Source organism: Schistocerca cancellata, chromosome 7, assembly GCF_023864275.1.
Source record: "Schistocerca cancellata isolate TAMUIC-IGC-003103 chromosome 7, iqSchCanc2.1, whole genome shotgun sequence".
In the NCBI taxonomy this organism is placed as follows: Eukaryota; Metazoa; Arthropoda; class Insecta; order Orthoptera; family Acrididae; genus Schistocerca; species Schistocerca cancellata.
Window position 1 is genome coordinate 124,757,555 of NC_064632.1, and position 27,332 is coordinate 124,784,886.

Genomic DNA, 27,332 nt, shown 5'->3' on the forward strand with positions numbered 1-27,332 from the left:
GGAAAGAGGGAAGGAGAAGGAAAGACAAAAGGATATGGGTTTTAAGGGAGAGGGTAAGGAGTCATTCCAATCCCGGGAGCGGAAAGACTTACCTTAGGGGGAAAAAAGGACAGGTATACACTCGCACACACACACATATCCATCCACACATACACAGACACAAGCAGACAAAATGTCTGTGTATGTGTGGATGGATATGTGTGGGTGTGCGAGTGTATACCTGTCCTTTTTTCCCCCTAAGGTAAGTCTTTCCGCTCCCGGGATTGGAATGACTCCTTACCCTCTCCCTTAAAACCCATATCCTTTTGTCTTTCCTTCTCCTTCCCTCTTTCCTGACGAGGCAACCGTTGGTTGCGAAAGCTTGAATTTTGTGTGTATGTTTGTGTTTGTTTGTGTGTCTGTCGACCTGCCAGCACTTTCATTTGGTAAGTCACATCATCTTTGTTTTTAAATATATTTTTCCTTCGTGGAATGTTTCCTTCTATTATAACCATAGTATATACCGTGTTAGACAACACACACATTCACACAATTGCAACTGACAAACATACATGACCATTGTCTCTGGCCACTGAGTCCAGATTGCGAGAAAATGCATGTGATGGGAGAAGCAATCTGGGTGGTGGAGGTTAAGAGGAGGCTGGAGCAGGGAAAGAGAGGGATAACACAGAAGGGGTAGGAGACCGTAATGTGCTGTGTGTGGGAGCATACAGGGATATGGTGGTAACAGGATAGGACATCTAGATGCAGTCAGGAGGGTAGATGGTGGTGGGGAGTGGAAAAGAAGAGAAATGAAGAAACTGTTGGTGCATTGGTGGAATATAAGGCTGTGTAGTGCTGGAGGGGGAGCATGGAATAGATAGGTGGGTAAAGGACAGTGACTAAAGAAGGTTGATACAAAGGGGTGGGGCGTTTACAGGAATGTGGGATTTGTTTCAGGGAGAGTTCCCACCTGCACAATTCAGAAAAGCTGGTGTTGGTAAGAAGGATTCAGATGGCGCAGACTGTGAAGCAATCATTGAAGTGAAGAACGTTGTGTTGGGCAGTGTGCTCAGCGACTTGGTGGTTCAACTGTTTCTTGGCCACAATCTGTCGATTGCCATTCATCCAGGCAGACATCTTGTTGGGTGCTATGTCCACATGGATTACAGTTTAGGCTTTGGATTTTATATGTGCTATAAATGTGAGTATGACAGCTGTTATTGGCATGGATTGTGAGGAGAAAAACTCTCAGTACGTGTGTAAGGGATAAATGAGGAAAGAAGACAGCAAGAAAATATTTGTATATCCAATACATTATTATACGAGTATAAGGACAAGCAATTATATGTATGTTACTATACCAGCTAGGCACCATGTCTATCATGAACCAAATGGAATTCTTGTTTTTTATGTTGTCAACATGTAAGAAAATATTGATAATAAAGATGTATAAGACTTCATTCATTTATGGATTGTAGAATTGTAATTGTACAAAATCAGTAATAAAACTGATATCATATTTAACACTACATTTGGTTCTCCTGAGAGGTTTTAGATTTCTACAAAGTTTGTGTCATTTATTGTGCATTTCAGATGGAGGCTCAGTGGTCCAATTATGTTCTGCGCATGGATTCAATGTTTGAGGAGGCTTTGCAACTCTGTATTAAAAACTCTCTTGGAGTTATGTATGTTATACTTCATGGAGATGGTACTATTGGTCCACAGCCATTGATTAAAGTAGATGCAATTTTGATGGACAAAAAGGTAACTGACTACACTGACTTCCTAGTTCATTACTTCATACCAATTATATTTGTTGATGACACCTAAAATACAATTCAGTTTAAGTATCATTTACACAACTACAGTGAAAGAAACAAAAATAACTTTTGTATAAGCTCTGCCTATTTTCTAGGTACAAAGTGGATTATTGTATTCATGCCTACAAAATCCATCCAGAACAAATTCAGTATCCTTAATGCATTAAAAGAATGAAAACCTATGATATTAATGGTTTGCTTTTGAGTGTTCAACCTAGTTGTTGATATCATTTTTCCAGACAGAATTTCAACATCTGACCTAGTCATCTTCTTCAGGTACTGTTAGCTATATTATTCTGCATAATTTCTGCCTGGACTCAAAGATTAAATACTTATTTATCATTACTAACTGCTATAAATATGTATAAATAGAAGCTCCACACCAATACTACTTCACAGTTTGGTGGGAGACTAGGCAGCAAGTCATGTAATAGCACTAGTTACAGCACCTGCAGAAGATGACTGTGTCAGTTGTCGAAATAGTTTACAGAGAAATTACACCTCAGCTTAAGACCCAAAAGCACACAATTAATCAAACGTGCGGAGAGAACCTGACAGCATTATCAATTTCTTCTAAAGTTGTCTTATGACATATTTTTACAAACGTAAATCTTTAATGTTGTTTGTTAAATATCAGTTTCATCATACAAAAATGAAGAAAGCAGTAGGAGATAAATAGTTGCTATTTAATATGACGTAGGAAGCAGCAGCAGCCGTTTTTAATGTTTCAGCTTTTATGCTGATTACATGGTGTTATATTAAGCTTGTGGAAACAAAAATAGCATATAGTAGTGCAGTAACAATTTATTGTTAATACAATCCACAGCTTTAATTTAAAAAAAACTAAAGCTTGTTTGTTGATGCACAAAAATACAATGTTCTTACGTTGAATCCTCTTGCTTTTAGTCAGGAACTAAGAGAGAATAACGAAGTACTTGAGAGAAACAATGTAGGCGAGAGCGCACAAACAGCAGTTTGTCAGTATTAAGGATATTTTTGAAGGGGAGATAATTGATAAACTAAGAAAATTGAATGTCTCATGCAGGATAATAATAGCAGTGTAACCAATGATGAACAAATAACATTCCAGCATTCTACTTACAAATTTAAACTATAGTTACACACATTGCAACAGACACGTAACAGTTAGCCATGGGGACGATAATGGAGGTTTTGTGACAGAAGAAGAGGTTTCAAGTAAGCAGTGGAGAGTAAGTCTTGATAAAGTTTTGTGTCTATGCTACTAGACAGAGGTTTATTTCACCTCACAATTAATGGATCCAGCAACCAAAAGATAAAGTGTTGCCATAAGAAATACATTATGTAGTTATAAAGCACTTTCCAAATAAGGTTCAATAATTAAGTCCACCACGATTGTAAGAAACAAGTGAGGGTTGTAGGCTTGTGGTCCATCAGGTAAATTGGCTCAGTGAGAAACCTTTTATCAAGGAGTCACATTGCTTATTCAAGAGTTTGAGGCAGCATGTAGTGTTGCACATTGTATAGTTGTTACAAGAACACTATTATGCTCCTCCAGGAATTTGATGTTCTGTGCTAGAGGAAGTAGGTCAGCTGGTCAGGTAGGCAGCAAGAGTCATCTAATGACATTCTTTAAAATATGGCTGCAAGTCACAGGTGTACCGGTAGTTTGTCATAGTGTTGGTTCACCCGATGTCAGATGATTCAATGACAGAATGGTGGCAGCTGGTGTGGGTGAGGTGCACTGGTGTTATGGCTTGCTGAGTTTGCAGTCTGAGGTGTGTGTGTGTGTGTGTGTGTGTGTGTGTGTGTGTGTGTGTGTGTGTGAGTGAGGGAGGGAGACTGAGTCGTTACACTATGAAAAGAGTTGTAGCTCAAAAACTAATCAATTTTGTGTGCTGTTACAGATGCTTATGGCCCTCATATTTATCAACCATAGGTATACAGATTCCATTTCCATTTTTGTTTAGAAGGACACATTTTTCATAAAAAGCACTGTGATTTGTTCATGGCAGTGTACCATAAGCTACACACATATTGATGATACCACTTCCACTAAATATATAGCATTTAATAGCCAAAGTAGTGGAAGGTAGCAAAGAGTGGAAAATGACTGATCTGTAGAAGCACCTCTAGTTTCTTAAGAAAAAATTTAATTTTTTGAAGTTAATTGTTTTTATTTAATTTAAGCATTTAGCATGGGATATGGGTCAGACCCAAGTGATTATCACCTTGGGATATGTTTGGATCACTGTTGTAATGTACACAATACCAGTTTTCGTCTCCAGAACATGTTTCTGGATTCGCAGTGCTATTGGCACAGCGATAGCAATGGTAATTTTTAGCAAGCTATTTTAACTGGTTGTACACCCCTCAGACGCATAGTCAGGATTGGAAAATGATGTAGGCTTGTAAGTGATATGTGGTACTCAGGTTTAGAAAAAGAAATCATATAACTTTGTTTGCTAGTGTGGGGGGGGGGGGGGGATTACGTGGCAAGTATTCCCAAGGGGATGAAGAAGACAACTTCAGCAGCCACGGACTGTTCTGAAAGGAGAAGGGAAAATTGAAAAGTGAAGGAATTAAGCCTTTTAGCATCTGCGTCTGTGTGTGGAAGATATGTTTTTCAGTTGTGGATGTGAGAGCCCTCAGTGTCCGAAGTCAGGTGAGCCTGTGATGTCATTTGATTGACAAGGTGACAGTTCAGTTTATTCCGGCATGAACGGGTTAATTGTTGTCATATCAGCTAAAAAGCGATGAATGAAAAGGCGACTAATATCCCTCCCTCCCTGAAAGAGTTCACTGTGTGTGCGGGGCGGGGGGGTGAATTCACTGATGTCAATGGTGCCTTAAATCTAAGGGGTAACAATAGTCATTTTTCATTTAACAATTCAGTAATTTGATTTCATTTAACAATTAAGATCTTGGAATATGAATATAATTGTTACATTACCATGTGATGACTGCAGTCATCAACGCAGAACTGACAGTGGTGGCTTTACAAAGATAGGTGAAGCTAGTTTCAGAGACAGCTTTGAGGATTACTGAGTACAGAGGGAGAATGGAAGCATTGTAGGTCAAATTTATTACAGATTAAGTCCTTTAAGTAACATTGTAGCTGTTCAGCTGATGAAAGAAAAATTGCAAACCTGAAAATATATTAATGTGCAGAAGGGGCACCAAATCAGCTACTTGATAAATCTTTCCGATCATCAACCAATTTACATAATTGTGAAAGCAAGGTAATTAAGTTCAGTTAAACTAAACAGGAAGATTGTAAAAATAGCTCATGACAATAAAACAACATCAAACAAACAAATAAGGACAATAATAAAGGGGTGATGTTTGAAAGTCACTAAAGTAAGCAATTCATAAGACAAATATAAAATAATAGTTTTGATTAAAGATAACAGTTATTAGTTTTGCACTGGAACTTGGCCAAGACATGGTCAGCTGGAGTGGCTACATGGGCTCTGCTACAGAACTTGCTTGTGAAACATCTCATTCAGAATAGCAAGCAGGATGAAAATCCTACGGGAACAGTTATGTCAAGTAAAATATGGTAGAAAACTGTAAAATGGGCAGCAACTCTCTCTAGTGATTTGTTGCTGCTCCTGTGCCATCAGCTTATCCAAAGTCTTGAAGTACAAGATGTTCATTTAAATCAGTATTCCAAAATATCAACAACTGAACCGTTTTAAATCAGTTAAACGTTTAGGATTGGAACACAAATTGCAGCTCCTGAAAATTCTGAAACAAATGAGTGGAAATGAAAGCAGTGTAATAGAAAAATTGAGTGTGTATTGATGTTGACATAGGTCATGAGTATTTGGCAACTGTAAACTGCATGTTATAACCATAGTCCATTTCAAGTGCTTTCTTTCTCATCATTGTCGATCTGGAAAGAAAGTGCCTTACAAAACACAGCACACATCTGAATAAAGGGGCAAATCATCAGTCATTCTGAGGATTAGTGTTCCTGAAAAGTGTTTATTCTATAATGTTTTAGGAATAAATATATGAAGCTTTGTATGAAGTATTTATGACATCCATACTAACGTTGTTGTTCTACAAATGAGTAAATAAATAAATTGTTGTTTAAAATAATTAAAATTAAAATAAAGTTACCAACAAATAATAAGCAACTTTTGTATAATGACACTCCAGCCTCCTAGTTTCTTATTTCTCTTAACGAAGTTGTCTGTCACATCCAGTGGTATAATAGATACTGAATGACGAATGGTAAGAGGTCTAATCCATTTAGTCTTTTGTGAAAGGATAAAACACAATTATCGACCAAATTGAACAGATACAGCAGCATACATTATTCATTTTTAGAACTTTAAATGCTAATAATAGATAATGTAATAATGGTTATGCTACTTCATGTGAGACAATAAACTTTGAAACTTGCCTGTCCTGTTGAATTTTACAGGTATACCTTGATTCTCTTTAAAGTATAGAATGACCTCTGGTGTGGCTGTAGTAACAGAAAGTGTGGCTGATGTTTTCAGAAGCTTGTTGCTATTTGGATAATTGTATTTATTGCATAATTGCAGGGTTTAAATAGCAGATGAAGATCTGGAATCTTCTTGGCCAAGAACTCTTCTCATTCTTCACTATTTGAAAGTACTTCACTGGTTGAAACTGGGAGCAGCAAAGAAAATCCAGACAGGAATTTCTTATGTTCTGTAAACTTCAACTCTATTGTGACAGAATATAAAAATAGTGTAAAGAGTGCCACTTGGTGTTACATCAAGTAGTTTGGTCTCTTGTTTTGGATCTTAACCACCTGGGAAAGTAAGATTGAGGTATCCAGCTGTTGACAAATTTCAGTTCCTCTCTCAAAAAAGTCCTGAAAGTTTTTTTAGTGTCAGGCCTCAGAATTTCCAATTCTTTTTTAGTGTCATAAGCTACTTTCGTGGCTTCTCTCAACCACAGTTTTTGTTTCTGAAGAATTTTGCTTCATATAGAATCAAATCCAAAGGCCTTAGCTATCAGTTAGACAGGGGTGTCAAATTCACACTACAGAATGGAACACATTAAAAATTTTTCCTCTGTAGAAATCAGTACCAGCATCAAATCTTTAAGTCCGTCCAGTTGCACAAAGGTCTTTCAGGGTTCTTGGATGAGATGATCCATCATGATTGTTTATGCAATATGAAAGAACATCTTTTCTTTTGTGTACCTAAAAAAATTATGAACTGGCTCAACAGTGGACACAGAGTGCAATAGGATGTGTTACTCTGACCTCATCTTGTAGTCCTTACAGCTTCCCTGACGTTGGTGGAGCACTATCATAACCTTTACCTCTTAGATATCGTGTAACTATTCCAATTTATTTCAGCTATTCTAACAGATAAGATGCTAAATATTTTCCAGATAAATCTACTGTTTGTAGGAAGTCTTCCCTTAGCAATTGTGATTGCTAGTTAACATAACCAAATACACAGAGTAGTTTATGATGACAAAAACAATCAGTTATTGATAAAATTATTTGGATGAATACAATCTACTCGCCAAGCATCAGCAGAACACACACAAAAAGACTGTTGTGATTGGCAAGCTTTCGGAGCCAGTGGCTCCTCCTCTAGACAGAAGTGCTGTCACCCTTCTTGCTTCCCCTTCAACCCTTCTGCCTGAAGAAGAATCCCCTGGCTCCAAAAGCTTGCCAATCACAACAGTCTTCAGTGTGTGTTCTACCACCGCTTTATCTATCCAGTTATGCAGAGTAGTTTGTTACATCCCATTGATATTAGCAGTCTTGTGAAATAATACAGAAAAACACTTGGATATGTTTACTTTTTCACCAAGTTTTTCAAGAATTCTTACATTACACGATTCAGTAATTTCATTTGGTGTGGTAGGACTTGTATGCAAAATGGAAATGAAGTCCCATGCTTGTTGACAGGGCATAGGGGAATGATACAGGGGACCCACATTGCTGTACTAGGAAAGGTACTAATGGAGGTGGTTTGCCATTGCCTTCCTCTGACAGTAATGGGGATGAATGATGATGACGAAGACAACACAACAACACCCAGTCATCACAGGGCAGGTGAAAATCCCTGACCCCACCAGGAATCGAACCCGAGACCCCATGCTCGGGAATTGACAATGCTACTGCCAGACCACGAGCTTCGGACAGGACTTGTGTAATTATTCCTTTTTTGATGACTTTCTAACTCGATGTCTGCATTGGCACAGAATCTTAATTTAGCCCAAAGATTTCTTCATTGCGGTCTAGTAGATCCTTGGAAAGAATTATTCCAAAATCCTTCCTTTCTCTTAAAGCAGGTTTTTGTCTACAACATAAATAACATTTTTAATTGTGAGTTTCAAATTCTTCCTATGTTATACATGTTTCCTTAGTTCTCATTATCATTTCAGTTGTCAACAGATGTCTGAGCATTCTTTTTTATAGATAAAAATAGATCTGCGTAAAGAATGTAATTTTTATAATACTGATATATCAAAATATTTTACTGCATTCTTCTGATTATTATATTTCTTTTTATACATTGAACCAAGAGGTTGAAAATTAATTCCAGCCTCTAACCTTTAAAATAAGACACAAAATTTGCACTAAGTCACATCATCAATAGCAATGTGTTCTAGCCACATCCATTTAGACAACCATCTATGTTGAAATCTGAGGATTTGTCCCTTTTCCTGATTATGTTTTCAGTCTGGAAATGTGTATGTTTCTTCTGAATGAGTCATATATTGCTTAACATTTTACATCTGTCAGTATTGCTTAAGTTACTATCAACAAACAAATAAATGTCATTTTTTACAGATGGAGTTGGTAATGGAGAAATGCTAGTACAGTCATACTTGTCTTCTGAACTGACTACATTAGATCAAGAGCAAGAAGTGACACTAGAGCTAGCTTGCTGTATTTATAACATATTTTCACCACTCACTTTAAGGTGTTCATTGGGTCATTCCAGTTTTGCAACTTTACTTTGAATAATTAATTTAATTTACACTTGCAAAGGTCTTTCTTAAGCTCTTGAGTGATGATAGTTCCAGAAAAGAGGCAATAAACATGTGAAATGTACAGTATTGAAATGTTGTGACACTGTGTCCATAAAGTAATCCTAAATACTATTTATTAAAGTAAAAGAGAAGAAGTAGTCTAAGTAAGGTGATTTTTTAGAATATGTGTTTTCTAATATATTATCTGATAAGTGAGAAATTACATAGAATGAAACGATTAAAATTCCACAGACTAATTTGGTAATACTACAGAATATGGGCCCATTCAGGAAAAGCACATCATCACAGTTTTTTACTAGATAGACGGCAGAAGTTGATATAAGTTTTTGGTGCTACGATAAGCCTCGACTTTAGTGGAGTGCGAGGCGCGGAGAAATAGGAAGGAAAATATGGTTGCCACATTGAGGAGCAACATAAGAGGGGGAATGTTACCAGCGTGCTATACAATGATGCCACCCAAGGAATGCATGCACTCATATAAAGAGCAGCTATAGTATAAATTACACACAGAAGTAATGAAGTTGGGTGAAAGTGTATCATAGAGTCGATCATATTCAAACATAACTGTACTCATTACGCTATTCCCTTTTCACTCGATGCACACAAAATAAGTTCATCATGCTAATGTAGTGATTCAGCTGTTAAGTCACTGAAATTCGCACTGTCATAAACATAAGACAGTTCACACAAAGTATATCGACACATACTGACAACAAGGAGGGAGCCAAAGTTCAACTTCAGACATCATTCCACTTCTTGCTGCTGTGTTCAACAGGCACAGATTAATCTCACATTCATTACAACTAATAATAGCCGTATTTTAGTGTGAGCACATTTAAAAATACTAAAGAAATAAAGGAAGAAACTATAATGACTCTGGGAGGGGGCTTTGGACCCCTCTCCCTGCCCCCCCCCCCTTCCTCCCCTGCAAACCTATGACCCTGCTTTTTGGAAACTGAAACTGATAAGGCAAGGTGTGTACTGTGAGAGGAGCTAAATTTCAGAATGAATAACAGGATTGGTTCAATAGTGTCATTCAGAGTTTGTTTCAGTTGTCCTGAATACCAAAATTTATGTCGCAGGATATGTTCAGAATAGAAGCCTGTGACTTGTTACCTGTGTAAAGTTAAATTCTGATTGGAATGGTGTATGGGGCAGTGTATATCTAGCTGCACGTTATGCTGTGAATCAAAGATTGCTTTATTTGACCAGCAGTTGGTGACCAGTTGTATCTATTAAATAAGAGACACAGTTGTCTTCAGTTGTTGTTGTGGTCTTCAGTCTTGAGACTGATTTGATGCAGCTCTCCATGCTACTCTATCCTGTGCAAGCTTCTTCATCTCCCAGTACCTACTGCAACCTACATCCTTCTGAATCTGCTTGGTGTATTCATCTCTTGGTCTCGCTCTACGATTTTTACCCTCATAGCTGCCCTCCAATACTAAATTGCTGATCCCTTGATGCCTTAGAATATGTCCTACCAACCGATCCCTTCTTCTAGTCAAGTTGTGCCACAAACTTCTCTTCTCTCCAATTCTATTCAGTACCTCCTCATTAGTTATGTGATCTACCCATCTAATCTTCAGCATTCTTCTGTAGCACCACATTTCGAAAGCTTCTATTCTCTTCTTGTCTAAACTATTTATCGTCCATGTTTCACTTCCATACATGGCTACACTCCATACAAATACTTTCAGAAACGACTTCCTGACGCTTAAATCTATACTCGATGTTAACAAATTTCTCATCTTCAGAAACGCTTTCCTTCCCATTGCCAGTCTACAGTTTATATCCTCTCTACTTCGACCATCATCAGTTATTTTGCTCCCCAAATAGCAAAACTCCTTCACTACTTTAAGTGTCTCATTTCCTAATCTAATACCCTCAGCATCACCCGACTTAATTCGACTACATTCCATTATTCTTGTTTTGCTTTTGTTGATGTCCATCTTATATCCTCCTTTCAAGACACTATCCATTCCGTTCAACTGCTCTTCCAAGTCCTTTGCTGTCTCTGACAGAATTACAATGTCATCGGCAAACCTCAAATTTTTTATTTCTTCTCCATGAATTTTAATACCTACTCCAAATTTTTCTTTTGTTTCCTTCACTGCTTGCTCAATATAAAGATTGAATAACATTGGGGAGAGGCTACAACCCTGTCTCACTCCCTTCCCAACCACTGCTTCCCTTTCATGCCCCTCAACTCTTATAATTGCCATTTGGTATCTATACAAATTGTAGATAGCCTTTAGCTCCCTATATTTTATCCCTGCCACCTTCAGAATTTGAAAGAGAGTATTCCAGTCAACATTGTCAAAAGCTTTCTCTAAGTCTACAAATGCTAGAAACGTAGGTTTGCCTTTCCTTAATCTAGCTTCTAAGATAAGTCGTAGGGTCAGTATTGCCTTCAGTATAATCCAAGAAATAACGGAGTCCACAAAAAACGCTCTATTACTTGGAAACTGGGCACAAGGAATGGTGCTGGGTTGCACTTATTTAGTGGTGGTTGAACAATTGGTGGTTTGGTTGGGTAGTGAGTGTGATCTCAGTATTTCCTTAGAGCCCTTCAAAACAACGAAGCCATTCTCCATGATAATGGCTTGTGATCTGCACTCTTGTAATTCAAGTTTTCAACTTCCATAAACTTTGAACATAATTTTGCTGTACCAGACAGTGGTGAAAACAATTTAGTGAGAATGTCTGAACATAGCAAAATAATACAAACACATGACAGAATCATTCAATAGTAGAGGCATATAATAAAATGTGGAAGAATAACTAAGAGAGCAAAACAAGGCTGGTTAATTATGGGATAACAGGGAGCACGCAACATACAAATGTAAAAGTAGTGACACATTAGTAGCACAGGGGCCTGCTAGTCATGTCGAATCAAAATATAACCACATTAGAACACAGAGTCGTGTGCAATGGGCAAAAGACGTCAGCTGTGTGGCTGGCATTGTTTGGTGAAGTCCAGGTGTCCATAACAGGTAGGCTATTTTCCATACCAACAATCCAGTGGGGGATAAGGTCTGTAAGGCAGTACTGATATCAAACAAGCATGTTTAAAAACCTATAAGGCACAGAGGCAACTTTAGAAAAATGGCACAAATGCCGCACTTAAGCAAAATATTCTAGCTATCAGGGCCTGATTGTGGCAAAAACACTGTAGAATCATCAGCAAGGCTACGCAGTAGCTTTTGTAGGGAGCACATTGTGCTCATGTAGGAGCGATGTAGATGCTTGTACAACAATAAACTGGTAGCCAAGATCGCAGGAATTCTTTTTATTCCATGATTACCACTTTCGGTGAAACTAAAGCCACCATCATTGGATCTTAGGACACATACAGGTTACAACATCAAAGAAAACAATGGTGATATTAATAGTTGCCTATAACACACAGGCCTTACAAAATTATCGTAAGGAGCACATAGGCATCCAAGAGAGATGACATTATAAATGTTGAGTGTCTCCATCACACAAGTGCAAGCTAGGTACTACCGCAACTCCGGCTCTGTTCTTACACTGTGTAAGCCCGAACAACAGGGGCTTATATGCATTGAGAATAGAAAACAGTGCATTGGGAATGGCTAGCCACTAGCCGAAATCTGGATTTGCGTAATAAAATCTAAAAAAGGACAACAGATTGCTGCACTCTATAATTTATAAGCCACATAACAGTCGCTGAGTGCACCCACTTTCTGAACGGAAGGTAACCTGACTCATGGATTTTTTTGAATGGCGTTAACTTTTAATTAATACTGTTGGACCAAAGCATCATTTGCACTTTATTTGATGTTTTTCTACTATTGTAAACGTAAACAATCCAGTACTGTTCCAAATGTTTGGTTGTAAGATTTTGTTTTTGATCACTCAAAACATTTTTATAAGCAGAAAAGGGTCGTTACATCAACTGAGGTAACTGGGCAGTATTTGAATTTGCCTACTATGTGGGCACTTATTGTTGAGGAGTTCACTAGAATAATTTTATTCATTAACTGAATAGATTCATTCAGCGCCAAACCTTAAATTTTGAGCTTTTTAATACTTGCAGATATACGGGAAAAATGAGTGCTGATCACAGCAATGTCTGTTTTAATACCAGAATCATTAAAAGCATCTTTGCACTGGCAAACTGCCAAAGCCTCTGCACTCTTGAAGTCATTCACTTCCCTCTATTGGCCTCAGAATGTTCATTGCAAAACAAAACAGCTTTGACCTATGTACCCCAGCGAGTTACCACTGGTTTGGTAGGTAAAGCTACATTTGGTAGTTTTCTTTGTAGGTCTTGATGCGAGCAGGAGCCTTTAGAAACACTTTCTTTGTGGATGAAATCAGTTTATTCACATTCACAAGTGTGGAACATACTTCTTCAGCAAGGTGATTTACTCCATGAGCAAAGAACGTCACATGAATCAAATTGGGAGAAAATACTCAGTGGGCTTTTTTGTGCTTTGATCACATAGGGAACAGCATCTGAAATAAACACAAACACCCTTTCATCTGCAGAAGATTGGGAAATATTTTTGTAATACCCTCATTCACAAAACTGCTTTATTTTTTCAAGTTCTTTGCAGGCCACTAAATAGGAAGAAGAAGGCTCTTCTTTTAAAGCACCAACTATTAATTTTGCATGTAATGGCCACAAGTGTTTGTAGTTTCATCAACTGAAATCCAAAAATAATGCTTTCTTTGAGTTCATTACGTATTTCTTCCAGATCATTTACATAAATTGTCATTATGTAATTTTCATGCATTGTTGATTCATCTGATGTGTTTTGATTTAAGCAATATTTGCACAGGAAGCCTTTGAGGATAGAGTTTGTAAGTTTGTAAAGAGGAATATTGCTTGCAATGAATTCTTCACATAGATCTATGTTAAACTGACTTTCTTGGTTACCTTTGGACAAATCCTCGCTAATGCAAATTGCTGTTGACAGGCTGGTGTATTTGAAACTTGTTTCTGCATGAAAGATTTTTCTCGCAAACTTGACAGTATAAAACGGTTCCATCGTATGTAAATGTTCCAGGATGGTCAGCTATCCATGAAACGACATTTCTTCTTTTCGGGCCACATGGCGCACAACACTTCACACACTACACATCATAAACATGTTCACCTGTGCACAAGTAAATAGAAAGATAAACTGAAACAATGTACATGTGATTATAAGCTTGCATAGTTTAATTTTATTGTTGCCTATGTGTACGGTATGATTGTAGGGGGATTAACTGAGGGCGAAGGTGCAGGAGCATTGACTGTGTCTGCCTTTTCCTGTTCCTCTTCTGTAATGATTTTGCTAGGCAGTGGTGTCTCAGTTAGCGATTGCACGCAGTTCTAGGTCGCGGTCAATCTGTGAGACATCAAAACTAGATCGAGCTAGAAATCGCCTGTCTAAATTTTTAAAATATTCTAAACATAGAGTGAAAATATGCATCATCACTAGTTTTTTAGTCTCTGTTTATAACATATGGATTGAAATGACAAATTTATGTAAAAGAAGTGAAAGAAACCACCAGCACACATTGACATTAAATTTATTGCAGTACGACCCCTGTAATCTGTTACATTTGGGACTGGGGTATGGATCGGGATGCAAAAAAGGCCAGATTATCAGAAAGTACAGAATAGCATGGATGTATGTAAAACAAACAACCTCTGAACTCAAAAATGGCTACTTTACACATGTTTATTGATCTCTGCAGTAAAAACATTGCAATAAACCACACAAAAGATGTCATTTTTACATATTGCTAATGAGCAATGCTGTACAGTATGTATTTACTGTACTATACTGTATGTACAGTACATATGTACAGTAGTGTAAAAATTGAAGGTAGCCTATATGCTAGTAAAAAAATACTGTGAAGAAAGTCAGTTATAAATTTTGTGTAGGTGAAATTCTGTACTTAGCTGCAGAGTTCCTCTATTTCTTGATCCACAAAATGTCCATAAGTGTTGCAGTTGAGTTCTGCTAGATGTGCTGAAGGGCAATATCAGAAGCATTTTTGGCATTAGTGTGTGAAATTCGAGTAGGGGATTCATCAGCACCACTCTCTGAGTCCTCATTCACAGTTTCTTCACCATTTTTTTCCAAAATAGTGGCAATAATCTGCTTATCACTGAGTTCTTCACTGGTTTCATAGTCTTTGTCACGTTGTCCAATCCAATCCTCAATTTCAGTAGCAGGGACATTTGGTTGTTCAGTTGGACAGTTTGTAGATCCATAATAATGTCCTGTGTGTTGTTGTATTGTTCACCTTTGATATGGTCACTTTCAATCATAACTTCTGGCCAAGGCTTACTCCAAGATTTTTGCAGCTTGTCAGGTTTTAGTTCCTCCCATGATTCAGCAGTCGTGTAGATAGCAGCTTTGACATTAAGGGATATCATAGCTACAAGTATGTTAGAACTTCTTGGGACATTTTTTGAATTGAGCTGATGTACTTTCTGCAATACCATCTCTTTAGCCATTCTATCACTCCCTGATCCATTGATTGAATAAATGATATGATATTTGGTGGAAGGAAGATAGCCTTTATGTCCCCTTTCACTAAATCATCTTCAGATGGATGTGATGATACGTTATTTAACAGCAATAGAGTACGAACAGGAATCTCTTTAGTTTCAAGTCTTTTTGAACAGCTGGAACAAACTTCCAGTCAATCCAACATTGCAGCCCATCCAAACAAATTTTTGAATGTGGTAATAAGCCAGCAAGACATATAAGTTAGTAATGTTTTTGAATGCCCTAGGATTCATAATGTGTACCACCAATGTAGCCATGATTTCATTTGATGCAGCAAGTGTTTTGCCTGGCAGCATTTTCATGGTTTACACTTGTCTCACTTATGTTATGGACTTGGCAAAGTAACAGATTATTTTCTTTGACAGTTTTGTGAAATTTCACAGAAAAGTCTGCAAAAGCAGAGTTACTAAATGCTGCCGTTCGAAATTCTTTCACTAAAGAAGACAAAGTAGATATTCTAGAATTCAAATCAAGAACAGCTGCCAATATGTGAGTAACTTAGAAGTAGATATCCTTGGAGTAGAGAAGCAACTTAAATCACTTAATAAAAGCAAGTCTTCTAGTTCAGACTGTATACCAATTAGGTTCCTTTCAAAGTATGCTGATGCAGTAGCCCCTTATGTAACAATCATATACATCCGCTCACTCAATGAAAGATCCATACCCAAAGACAGGAAAGTTGCAAAGGTTACACCAATATTCAAGAAAGATATTAGGACTGATCCACTAAATTACAGGCCAATATCATTCACATTGATATGCAGCAGGATTTTGGAACTTATATTGTTCTGAATGTCATGAATTACCTCAAAGAAAGCGATCTATTGGCACACAGTCATCTCGGATTTAGAAAACATTGTTCTTGTGAAACACAACTAGCTCTTTATACACACAAAGTGTTGAGTGCTATTGACAAAGTATTTCAAATTGATTCCATATTTCTAGTTTTCCAAAAGGCTTTTGACTCTGTACCACACAAGTGGCTTGTGGTGAAATTGCATGCATATGGAATATCATCTCAGTTATGTGACTGGATTCATGATTTCCTGTCAGAGAGGTCACAGTTCGTAGTAATTGATGGAAAGTCATCAAGTAAACCAAAAATGATTTCTGGGGTTTCCCAAGGTAGTGTTATAGGCTCTCTGCTGTTCTTTATCTATATAAATGATTTAGGAGACAATCTGAGCAGCTGTTAGGTTGTTTGCAGATGACGCTGCACTTATCGTCTAGTAAACTTATCGGAAGATCAAAACAAATTGCAAAACAATTTAGAAAATATATCTGAATGGTGCAAAAATTGGCAATTGACCCTAAATAATGAAAAGGGTGAGGTCATCCACATGAGTGCTAAAATAAATTTGTTAAACTTTGGTTACATGATAAATCACTCTAATTAAGGCTGCAAATTCAATTAAATACCTAGGAATACAATTACAAACAATTTAAATTGGAAAGAACACGTAAAAAATGTTGTGGGGAAGGCAAGCCAAAGACTGCATTTTATTGGCAGAACACTTAGAAAATATATGAAATCTACTAAAGAGACTGCTTACACTACAGTCATCTATCCTCTTTTAGAGTACTGCTGCATGGTCTGGGTTCTTTACTAGATAGGATTAAAGGAGTATATTGAGAAAGTTCAGAGAAGAGCAGCACATTTTTTATTATCATGAGAAAGGGGGGAGAGTATTGTGAGCATGATACAGGATTTGGTATGGACTTCATTAAGACACAGACATTTTTCATTGTTGTGGAATCTTCTCAGGAAATTTTAACCATCACTCTCTCATCCAGATGTGAAAATATTTTGTTGATGCCGACCTACATAGGGAGAAGCAATAATCATGATCAAATAAAGGAAAGCAGAGCTCACACAGAAAGATATAGGTGTTTGTTTTTTCTGTGGGCTATTCGAGAGTTGAATAATACAGAATTGTTGTGAAGGTGGTTCGATGAACCCTCTGCCATGGACTTAAGTGTGATTTGCAGAGTATCCCTGTAGATGTATATATAGATGAGAAAAGTCCTTAGCCATCTTGGAATCAGCAGATGGTTTTCCACCAGGAATTGGAATGCCATGACGGGATTTTCAACAATGAATGCAGTCTCAAAAGCTGCGAACTGACTTCTGGCTCCCAGTTTTTTGTGCATATGTATTGCCTTTTCTTATAGTGGGCCCAGATATTGGGGTTCGTTCCTTCTTTCCTGATGGAACCACATCCACAATGTGTTGTCAAGCAGTTCAAGTTTGGGCTTTTTCAATGTTTTGTGATTATTAAGAGTGTTTTTGCCGCCTGTCATCACTGTACATGTCTTCCTAATTTATTCTCCAATCTTTTATTGTTGTATCGCCTACGTTGAGTTTCTTGACAATTTTTTGGAGTGATTCCCCTTTGTTTTGTCTTTATGACACTGCTCAGTAGTACAATGTCATAAAACAACCAAGAAGTAAGAACTAAAAACTTCACAGTGCAGTACTGTACAAAATAAACGGACAACATCAGAAATGATACAAGAGATGATGGAGCACTAAAACAGGCAAGTGACAAGAACTATTACTTGTAAACAACAATACCGTAAACAGAATTCTGCAGCGGATAGTGAGTCACCACCACAAAAATTGGAGCAAGTTTGGCTGGAGCATGGTTGGATGAACTAGGGCAGCGGGTCAGCTGATGGTGGACAAGAGGGTTCTACATAATGTCTTTTGTAGTGGTATATTAATATGTTTATTAGTAAATCACAGTTGAACAAGTGTTAATATGCCCAAGTCTTGCCAACGTCTTGCTGGTCATTCATGTTGATAGATGATGCTCAGTGTCTAATGGGTTGGTATGAAGGAGATTTGTTTTTAAAAGAAATGTACAGTGTTTGCTGCAATGGGTCATTTACTAGCATATCAGAAACATGGAAACACGTTTATAAATAGATATTTCATTTTGTCTGTCAAAAGTCCTCATTTTGCTTTACCAGTGTCAGCTATTTGATACTGAAGGTGTTTTTGTACTAATACTAAATATAATGGAATAATGGCTACATAAATGAATATGCAATTTTCATTGAGAAATTCCAGGGGCAATACCTTTCCATGGCTGCCAGCTATTACAATTTGTAATTGTTATGGATTAAGCATCTTAATTAGGGAGTTAAGGGAAGTTACTAAAAATTATGGAAATAGACATTTTACAATTGTGTTAAGAACATCAGAAAAGTTATAATTTACATTTCACTAATCATATGCTAAAAATTACTCTTACAGTTGTCTGCAACTTGCTTGGAAATAAATATTATGCAAATACTGTACATGTTTGTAGAAGAGGTCCCAGTAAAGCCACTTGTAATTATATGTCAGTGATTTCGTAGCTAACTTTGAACTGCTGCCTCACTTGTGTCTTTTTTTATTGTCAATTAGTGTACTTCGTTTCGAGATATGAGCATCCATTTTTACCATAAACAGAAATGTCTCTTCCAAAATTGAGGAGGACTGCAACTTACATGACAAACCATTGCTCTCATTGTTAGAACGTGGTTTGTTATGTCAGTTTCAGCATCATAGAGCTGGGAGCCAGTGAGTACACTCTCCCTTACCATATGGACTCTGACCTGGGACAGTGAACATTGTGGAGACGTTCTGCTCCATGAGGCGCTGTTGGAACAGTCCGAGCTAATGGTTTATGAGATTTGAATTGAAAACTATTACACATTTATAAAACCCTGAAGAAGGAATGTCTCATTTATTTGGTGAACCTAACATACCCGATTAATTAATCTAATTGCCTTGCAGTTGGTAACAAACCATTTATATCACCATTGGATGCAAACAAATAACTGAATATTATGCTCATTCATGAATTACATCCTCTTAACGAACTGTTCTCTTTACAGATTACGTCTACAGTTTCTTCTTGGATATTACTGCTGATTTTGGCTATATTGTTGCTTGATGTGTGTCTTTTTTATATTTTGGTCCACACTTTTGAAAAGTGATGCTTGAATGGGTTGATGTGGAGAAATGTGGTGGTGATGATCAGGAGAGCAGTCAAGGTGAGGAAGAGGAGGACAAAGTGGGGGGGGGGGGGGGGGGGGGAGTGTCAGCAGCAGGAAAGAGACAGTGACAGCAGAAATACCTTTTTTGCAATAAAAAACCTTTTCCCAATCTTAAAATTCAGGCTACCACGGTCAGTAACTCATTATTTGGCATATTTTTTCTCACATAGGTTGTGCAGAAATTCACAGATTTCTGGATGGATGTATTTGATGACTTTCAGACATGATGTATTTGTTCTTTCTAATGTAAGTGTCCCATCTCATTTTGAGCACTTCTTTGCAGCTAACAGTTTCTTAGCTTAATGACATTGTTTAAAACAAATTTTACTGTTAATTGTATTATATTGCAGATTACCTTTGATCCTTCAGTTAACAGTATATCTCGTTTGTTTAAAAATGTCTTGAGAAGTTTGGTGGACAGCTTGGCATGTTTTCTACGCTTATATGAGAAATGGAATATTACCTGCCAAGACAAACTTCCATATCATGTTGTTATACAGCAGAATGAAGAGTGTTTGAAACTTCAAGCACAACTGAATCAAGGTAAACCCATTTACATATGGTATAATAGATAAATAAGATAGGATCTGGAGAATCAAATAACTGGGCAGAACCAATAGATATAGTATATTGATTCTAAGAACAGATAATATCAAATCCTAAGTCCTTAACATGAGTGAATCTTTCTTCAGGACAATGTGAAAAGATGTTAGAAATACCATCAGTTAATGTAGGAAGGAAAGAAATCACCCAGAACAACTTGTCTAGAGAGAAGGACATGACATATACACAACATGTCAAAATTATTTCTTATTGTTATTAACTATGTGTTGCTGGATGATGTGTTTTTAAGTGGATAGAGTGCATATCAGAGTCTCTGCAGACTGTATTCAACATTTGTCTTCTCTCATCTTCTACTACTGTGACATAGCAGATACTGAGAAATTTCAAAGTATTGAGATAAAGAAATACTATGAACCTGGTGTTTAGCTCGTAATGGATAATATTTTACTGAGATCGTATAACATATACTCATTAATCATCTGGTGATGGTACAGGAGACATATCATACATATAATTCCTTGTATAAAATTATAGGTAATGAGATGGAACAATAAACTAAAATTAGTATTTTTTTCTGAGAAGTAAGAGCTATAGTTAACATAATAAAACTAATGAACTTAAGTTGTCAGTTTATCCTCAACAAACTCTTCCACCAGGTATTAATAGTTCTCCATCGGAGTATCATGCAGTTTCTTTTCTTTTGACCCAACCACAAGTTCAGAGTTCTTGTGTTTTAGTGATAAGTGGTACGTGATTTATTCATCTGATTATGTTCAATTTTCAAATCATTTGATTTGATGTGCAGGAGACATGTCAAGGTTTACAAAAATAAACTTATTTTCTATTTTTTAAGAGAAATACAAAAGTTTACATTATATTTTACATTTCTAAGTTACAGCTACACAAGTACATAAAATAATACATGTAATACAATCCCTGTGTTCAGACTGTGAAGCTATCCTCAATGAATTCTTCGACAGAATAATAACACTTTTCCACCAGAAGACTAAAGAGCAATCTTTTCAGTGAACCAAGCTCCCTCTTAAATATATTACTGCCTTTTATTGTATTGAAAATTTTTAACCCCATATACTCTGGCGTTTGGGCAGAAAGTTTTAAACAATGTGTTGGAAGTTTGAAATTATCTCTGTGGCGAGTGCTGTAGTTGTGGTCAAAATGGAAAGTGTGTAGTGTATGTTGATTTTTGTATATGAACACCACCTCCTCATATATGTAAAGTGTGGGAGTAGATAGTATTTTTAAATTTTTTAACTGTGGTCGACAGGATTCCCGTGTTTTTGCAACACACATGTTTCTAATTACTTTCTTTTGTAATACTAGGAGCCAAGTGACATTTGCTGAATTTCCCCAGAAGATTATGCCATAATGAATAACTTACTCAAAGTAGTAGTGATTAACTATCTTTTTGGTATCCATGTTTGTGGCACCTGACAAAATACTCATTGTAAATGCCAAGCTGTTCAGTTTATTTGCTAAGTAATCTATGTGTACCTTCCAATTAAAATTTTTATTAAGATTTAGGCCTAAGAACTTCACATGGTTTGCTTCTGTGATATCCTGATCATTACAAGTTATCTTTATTTCAGTCTTTCCTACTGATTTAGCTTCAAATTGCATCATTTTGGTTTTAGTTACATTTAGTTTTGATCCATTTTGATGGAACCAGGATTCGAGTTTTTCTAAAGTATTTTTGGCTTTTTCTGGAATACTTTCAGATAACTTATTTTCAATTAGAACTGATGTATCATTAGCAAATAAGACTGAATGAACATCAATGGCAAGTGGTAGGTCATTTACATAAAAAAGAAACAGATAGGGAGCCAATATCGAACCTTGTGGGACTCCTTGGGGAACTGTTTTCCAGTCTTAGGAATAAGTGGTTCCATTTGAAGTTAAAATTACTCTTTGTTTCCTATCTGACAGGTAAGAGGTAAACCATTTTAAAGCAGTGTCCCCGATTCCATATATGTGTAATTTGTGGAGGAGTAATGCATGGCTCACTGAATTGAAAACTTTAGTTAGATCACAGAATATTCCTGTGACCTTTTTACCCTTATCTAACGTGGAGCATATTTTTTGGATAAACTCATTTATAGCATTCACAGTACTCTTACCCTGTTGGAATCCAAACTGGTTTTTAAAAATTATGTCATTTACAGTAAGAAATTTATTAATTTGTTTTGCTGCAATCTTTTCAAACACTTTAGAGAAGACCGGCAAGAGAGAGATAGGGTGGTAATCCCCATATCTTCTGTAGATCCTTGTTTGAATAGAGGTTTGATATCAGCATATTTCAATACATTTGGAAGGCACCCCTGTTCAAAACATTGATTTATAATAATTGACAGTGGTTGAGAAATAATATCGTACACACACTTCATTACAGATGTGGTTATTTCATCCCATCCATGTGAGGTTTTGTTTTTTTTAGAGGCAATATTTCCTTTCCCACATCCCTTTGGGTGATTTTTTCAAATTGTGTAAAAGATGTGTTCTGGCTGTTTTCCAAATTTGTGATGCCTTGATAGAATGTCATATCCACATCTGATCGTACTACATTTAGGAAGAATTCATTGAAACAATCTGACATCTGAACTGGTTTGTCTTATTTCTGTGTTCTTGTATGAATTTATCATTTGCCATTTTTTTAGCTGCCACTACAACTTTCCTAAATACAACTTTATCCTGTTTGACATAAGTAACAAAATCCGGATTTCTGTTTGATTTTAACTCATTGTGGAACTCTCTCTTTCTGGCACCAGAAATTTTCATTCTTGTTGTAATCCATTTGAGTTTACCATTTACTTTCTTTTGCTTAGATCTACGAGGAAATGATTCATTAAATTCCTCTAAGAAACAATATAAGAATTTGTCACAGTTTATCGAGCTTGAACTATTGTTAGTCTGTTGAAGATTTTCATTTCCATGTATTGGTGAATCTTAGCATATAATTTTAGTAGATGAAAGGGAAGCATAAAATGATCTTTCTATCTTGTACTATATAAATGATTTTTCATGAATAATTTTACATTGCTTTATAAAAAGTTTGTTATATCTTAATAGTTATGGAAATTCCTGGATGGAGCAATATATTAAATCAGGGAAAGGCAGTGACTCACCCATAATGGGTGGGTGGGGGTGGGAGGGGGGGGGGGGAGGGGGGGGGGGGGACCAACTACAATGGCTTTCAAGCACTATCTCTTTCTCTAGCAGTAGTACACACATTCCTACATGCAACCACACAGACACAAAAGCACTCTCCCTTGACCATGACAGTAATAGATTTGTGTGGAGAAGGCTGTTGAAAGTTTCAGATTTCTAAAAAATAATAGGAAGTGTGATTCCCTTGTTACACAGCAGCATGTTTCAATTACTTCTTGCTGGAACCTCAGCATACATGACAAATTACTAAACTTACAACCTCAGTATACATGACAAATTACTAAACTTATACCTGAATAATTTTGTTTTCCAGTTATAACTACTGAGTTTAGGAAGGGCTGTCATGAGTTAGTAGCAAAGCTAGAAAGCTACTAAATAAAACCTGCCAGTTCTTTAGTGTCAATACAAAAGGTATTCAATTACTTCACTTATACTATTGTGTACCTCACATTGAGGCATGTAATCATTTGTTTTCCATATTGTAAGAATGAAGTGTATTTTAGTAGGAATCTTATTTCTAATTGTTATTGGGATTTGCAGTAGATGATGTTGACTATCTGTTTACCAGATATGGCAGTTCCCTTCCACTTCCAATTCCATAATGAGTCTAACATTGAGATACACTGAGTATAGAAATTGTAGCAAAATCTCTCAAACTGTGTGAGATATAATATGTAAAATATGATATGAGTTCACTCCTATCTTTACTGTAGTGGCTACAGTTAATTACCTCACTTGTAATGCTACTCTGGCCAGATATTGTGTTCAGTCTGTCAGTAGGTTTCTTCATTGCTTTAAAAAAATATATCACTGGAACAAATGCTGCAGCTGATTGATGAGAACTTCAATTAAATGATTTATCTATGTTGGCACAATCTTATTTTAAAGTATTTTCCATTTGACAAACTGCCAATGGCTTCTGTCTCGGGTTCTTTGGCTGATGTTCATCTAATGATTTTACTGACGTTTTGCCAGCACGAGTGGCTGGCATTGTCAAAGCTTCACCCTCCATTGCCGGTGCTGAACTGGAGCCAAGCTCGTGGCCGCAGACTATATGTACCTGGTGCACCAACATCCGAGGGCTTCTCTGTGGTCATTTCCGGTGCAGTTCTCCTCTTGCTACCTGCAACAGTCGTTCGCTGCAGTACGGGAAGCCAGGATCCGTTTACCTTAAGGCTTTCCTCTTTCTTGTTGAAACTGTTCATGTGTTTATGTATTTCTACAGCTTCTCTGAACAAGCACGTGTGATAGTACTTCTCTACAGTCAGAACTTCCGTGTCCGTGAATTATATTACGTGGTTGGTCTTACTAGTGCGTGCTCTGCCACGGCTGATTTCTCCACCTGCACCAACCTGCAATGTCGCTTATGCTCTTTGATCCTGGTGTTAATTGATTCGTCCAGTCATTCCGACATAAACTTTCCCCCATGTGCATGGTATATGGTATATTCCCGACATTGCAAGTGGGTCCCTTTTCTCCTTCGCCGATCTAAGACACTCTTTGATCTTCCTTGTCAGTTTGAAAATCGTCTTTACGCCATGTTTGCACAATATACAGCCGATTCTGTCCGTCACTCTGGGAATGTATGGCAGAAAGGCCGTATCCGACATTTCTTTTTCTGATTCCTTACTTTGCCGCGTGTTTGGCTTTGTTACACTTCTAATATAATTTGTGGAGTACCCATAGCCCCTCAGAACACTTTCCAGGTGTTGCATTTCTCGTCTGAGGTGCTGCGGCTCACATATTTGTCCTGTCAGGTACGGCCTTTCTGCCATACATTCCCAGAGTGACGGACAGAATCGGCCATATATTGCACAGAGATGGCATTCAGATGATTTTCAAACTGACAAGGAAGTTCAAAGAGTGTCTCAGATTGGCGAAGGAGAAAAGGGACCCACTTGCAATCTCGGGAATATACCATATACCATGCACATGCAGAAAAGTTTATGTCGGAATGACTGGACAATCAATTAACACCAGGATCAAAAAGCATAAGGGACATTGCAGGTTGGGGCAGGTGGAGAAATCGGCCGTGGCAGAGCACGCACTGAGTGAGACCAACCACATAATAAAATTCGCTGACATGGAAGTTCTGGCTGTAGAGAAGCACTATCACATGCGCTTGTTCAGAGAAGCTGTAGAAATATGAAACACGAGAACAGTTTCAACAAGAAAGAGGAGAGTCTTAAGGTAAACGCATCCTGGCTTCCCGTACTGCAGCGAACGACCGTCACAGGTAGCAAGAGGAGAACCGCACCGGAAATGACCACGGAGAAGCCCTTGGACATTGGCGCGCCAGGTACATATAGTCAGCAGCCACGAGCTTGGCTCCAGTACAGCACCGGCAATGAAGGGTGAAGCTTTGACAATGCCAGCCACTCATGCTGGCGAAACGTCAGTAAAATTATTAGATGAATGTCGGCTGAAGAACCCGAGATAGAAGCCAATAGGCAGTTTGCCAACAAGTGGCCACGAAAGCCTTGACAATTTTGTATTTTCCCTTTGATGGGGGCTGATGGAATCAGGGCAGCATAGCCATGGGGAGTCTTCTCACATGAAAATTCTACGTGTATGCATTACTCTGAAGAGGAAACATGGAAATCAGTAAGGAAAATTTTCAGAATGTAAATAATCAGCATTGCATACCAGTATATAAGTGCATGTGCGCATTTGTTTTTAGCTTGTGAAGAATGTCTTCCAAAACCTAGCAAAGTTTTTATTCTATTTGGGGTGTGTGTGCCTGTCGGCAACTCAGCAAATCTACCATTCAGTAAGTGAAAACACTGAAATCAGCCGATCCCCCCCCCCCCCCCACCCACTCCCCACCACCTCCCCACCCCCCTCCCCACCCCTCCCCTGCCCAATATTTTTATTATTCAGAGGGCCCAAAAACAATTTGGCCACACATGAAAACAAATTAGAGGATTTCCTGTAATACCTATATTCACTAAATTCTTCTGTTCACTGTGGAATCATAAATGGATGTGGACTGCCATTTCTACCCACAAGCAGTCAACACCTTCCAGTTAGTGACGTGGTATACTCAGACTGTTGGTACGTGGAGTTCATACTTTGTCAGATGGTGAAAATTTAATGACCAAATTGGAACCACTGAAAACAGCATTCTGTGGGAAGGGATATATCACTCAGAAGATCTGCTGTGCGCAGTTGGACACACATTTGAGAAAGAGGTTGAAAAACCATGAGTGACACTCTTTCTGGGGAATTCTATGGATTCTTGACAGAGTGGAATTCAGTTTGTTATATTTATTTGAAACTCATACGTACTTGAATGATCTGTATTAGAGATGGAGTACTGCTTTCTTCCTCTAATATCTTAAAGTTAAACATCTTTGTCCTTTGTGTAGTTTGTGGGAAGATAAAGAGTCTAATCTGGAGTTCAAATTGTGGAGCAACTTAAATTTCTCATATTTTAAAAGTGTTCCTGACAGTTGATGCCCAATGGAGTGTGAGGCAGAAAAGTTCAGGACTAGAAGAATCTGAAGAGCTAATGTTTAGATGAGAGTTAAGAACTTACGGATCCTCCAAATTACACTTTTTTCTACAAAAGGAAGGTTGTTACTCACCATATAGCGAAGATGCTGAGTTGCAAAGTGGCCTCAATTGCCTGAGACTGCAGTCATGTGTGTGTGCGTTGTGTTTGCATGAAAATGTGTATGAGTATGCCTGTCATCTAATTTTGACGAAGGCCTTACAGGCTGAAAGCTATATTTGTGACAGTCTTTCTATTGTGCCTATCTGCAACTCAGCATTTCTGCTTTATGATGAGTAGTAACCTTCCTTTTTATAATATTGTTTCATTCCATCCTGGATTTTCCATTTTTTATTTCTTGTACAAAACTAAGTTTAGGAATAATTATCACACTGCAATATTGTGTATAGCTATTTTGTTTTGGTATGCTATTGTCTTTTTCATTACTATAAATCAGTGTTTGAAAAGGTGTTAACAAATATCACTATCAATCACAAAATTTGTTGACTTTTTAAATTGCTTAATTAGCAACACATTTCAAGGTTAGAATTCATCATCAGTCTACTGCGACTGTATAAAAGTGTTTAACACAAGTGCATAAAAATATAAAAGTTTCTTCGTGTAGACTCGGCATGTGCTGTGATCATCCTGTGGAGAACAAGAAGGATAACCTACCAACAACAATGTCTCTTTGTTGGTCTGATGTTCATATGAAATTTTTTAAAA

The 27,332-nt window shown here is 37.4% G+C and overlaps 1 protein-coding gene across 1 annotated transcript in view; it reads left to right on the plus strand.

Moving 5' to 3' along the window:
- Positions 1-27,332, plus strand: part of LOC126092664 (dynein axonemal heavy chain 2) — a 994,477-nt gene that overhangs the window by 213,206 nt on the left and 753,939 nt on the right. The window contains exons 20-21 of the mRNA XM_049908386.1: positions 1,576-1,746; positions 19,717-19,909. Of these exons, the coding sequence (XP_049764343.1) occupies positions 1,576-1,746; positions 19,717-19,909 (364 nt within the window). The remainder of the gene's footprint in view (positions 1-1,575; positions 1,747-19,716; positions 19,910-27,332) is intronic.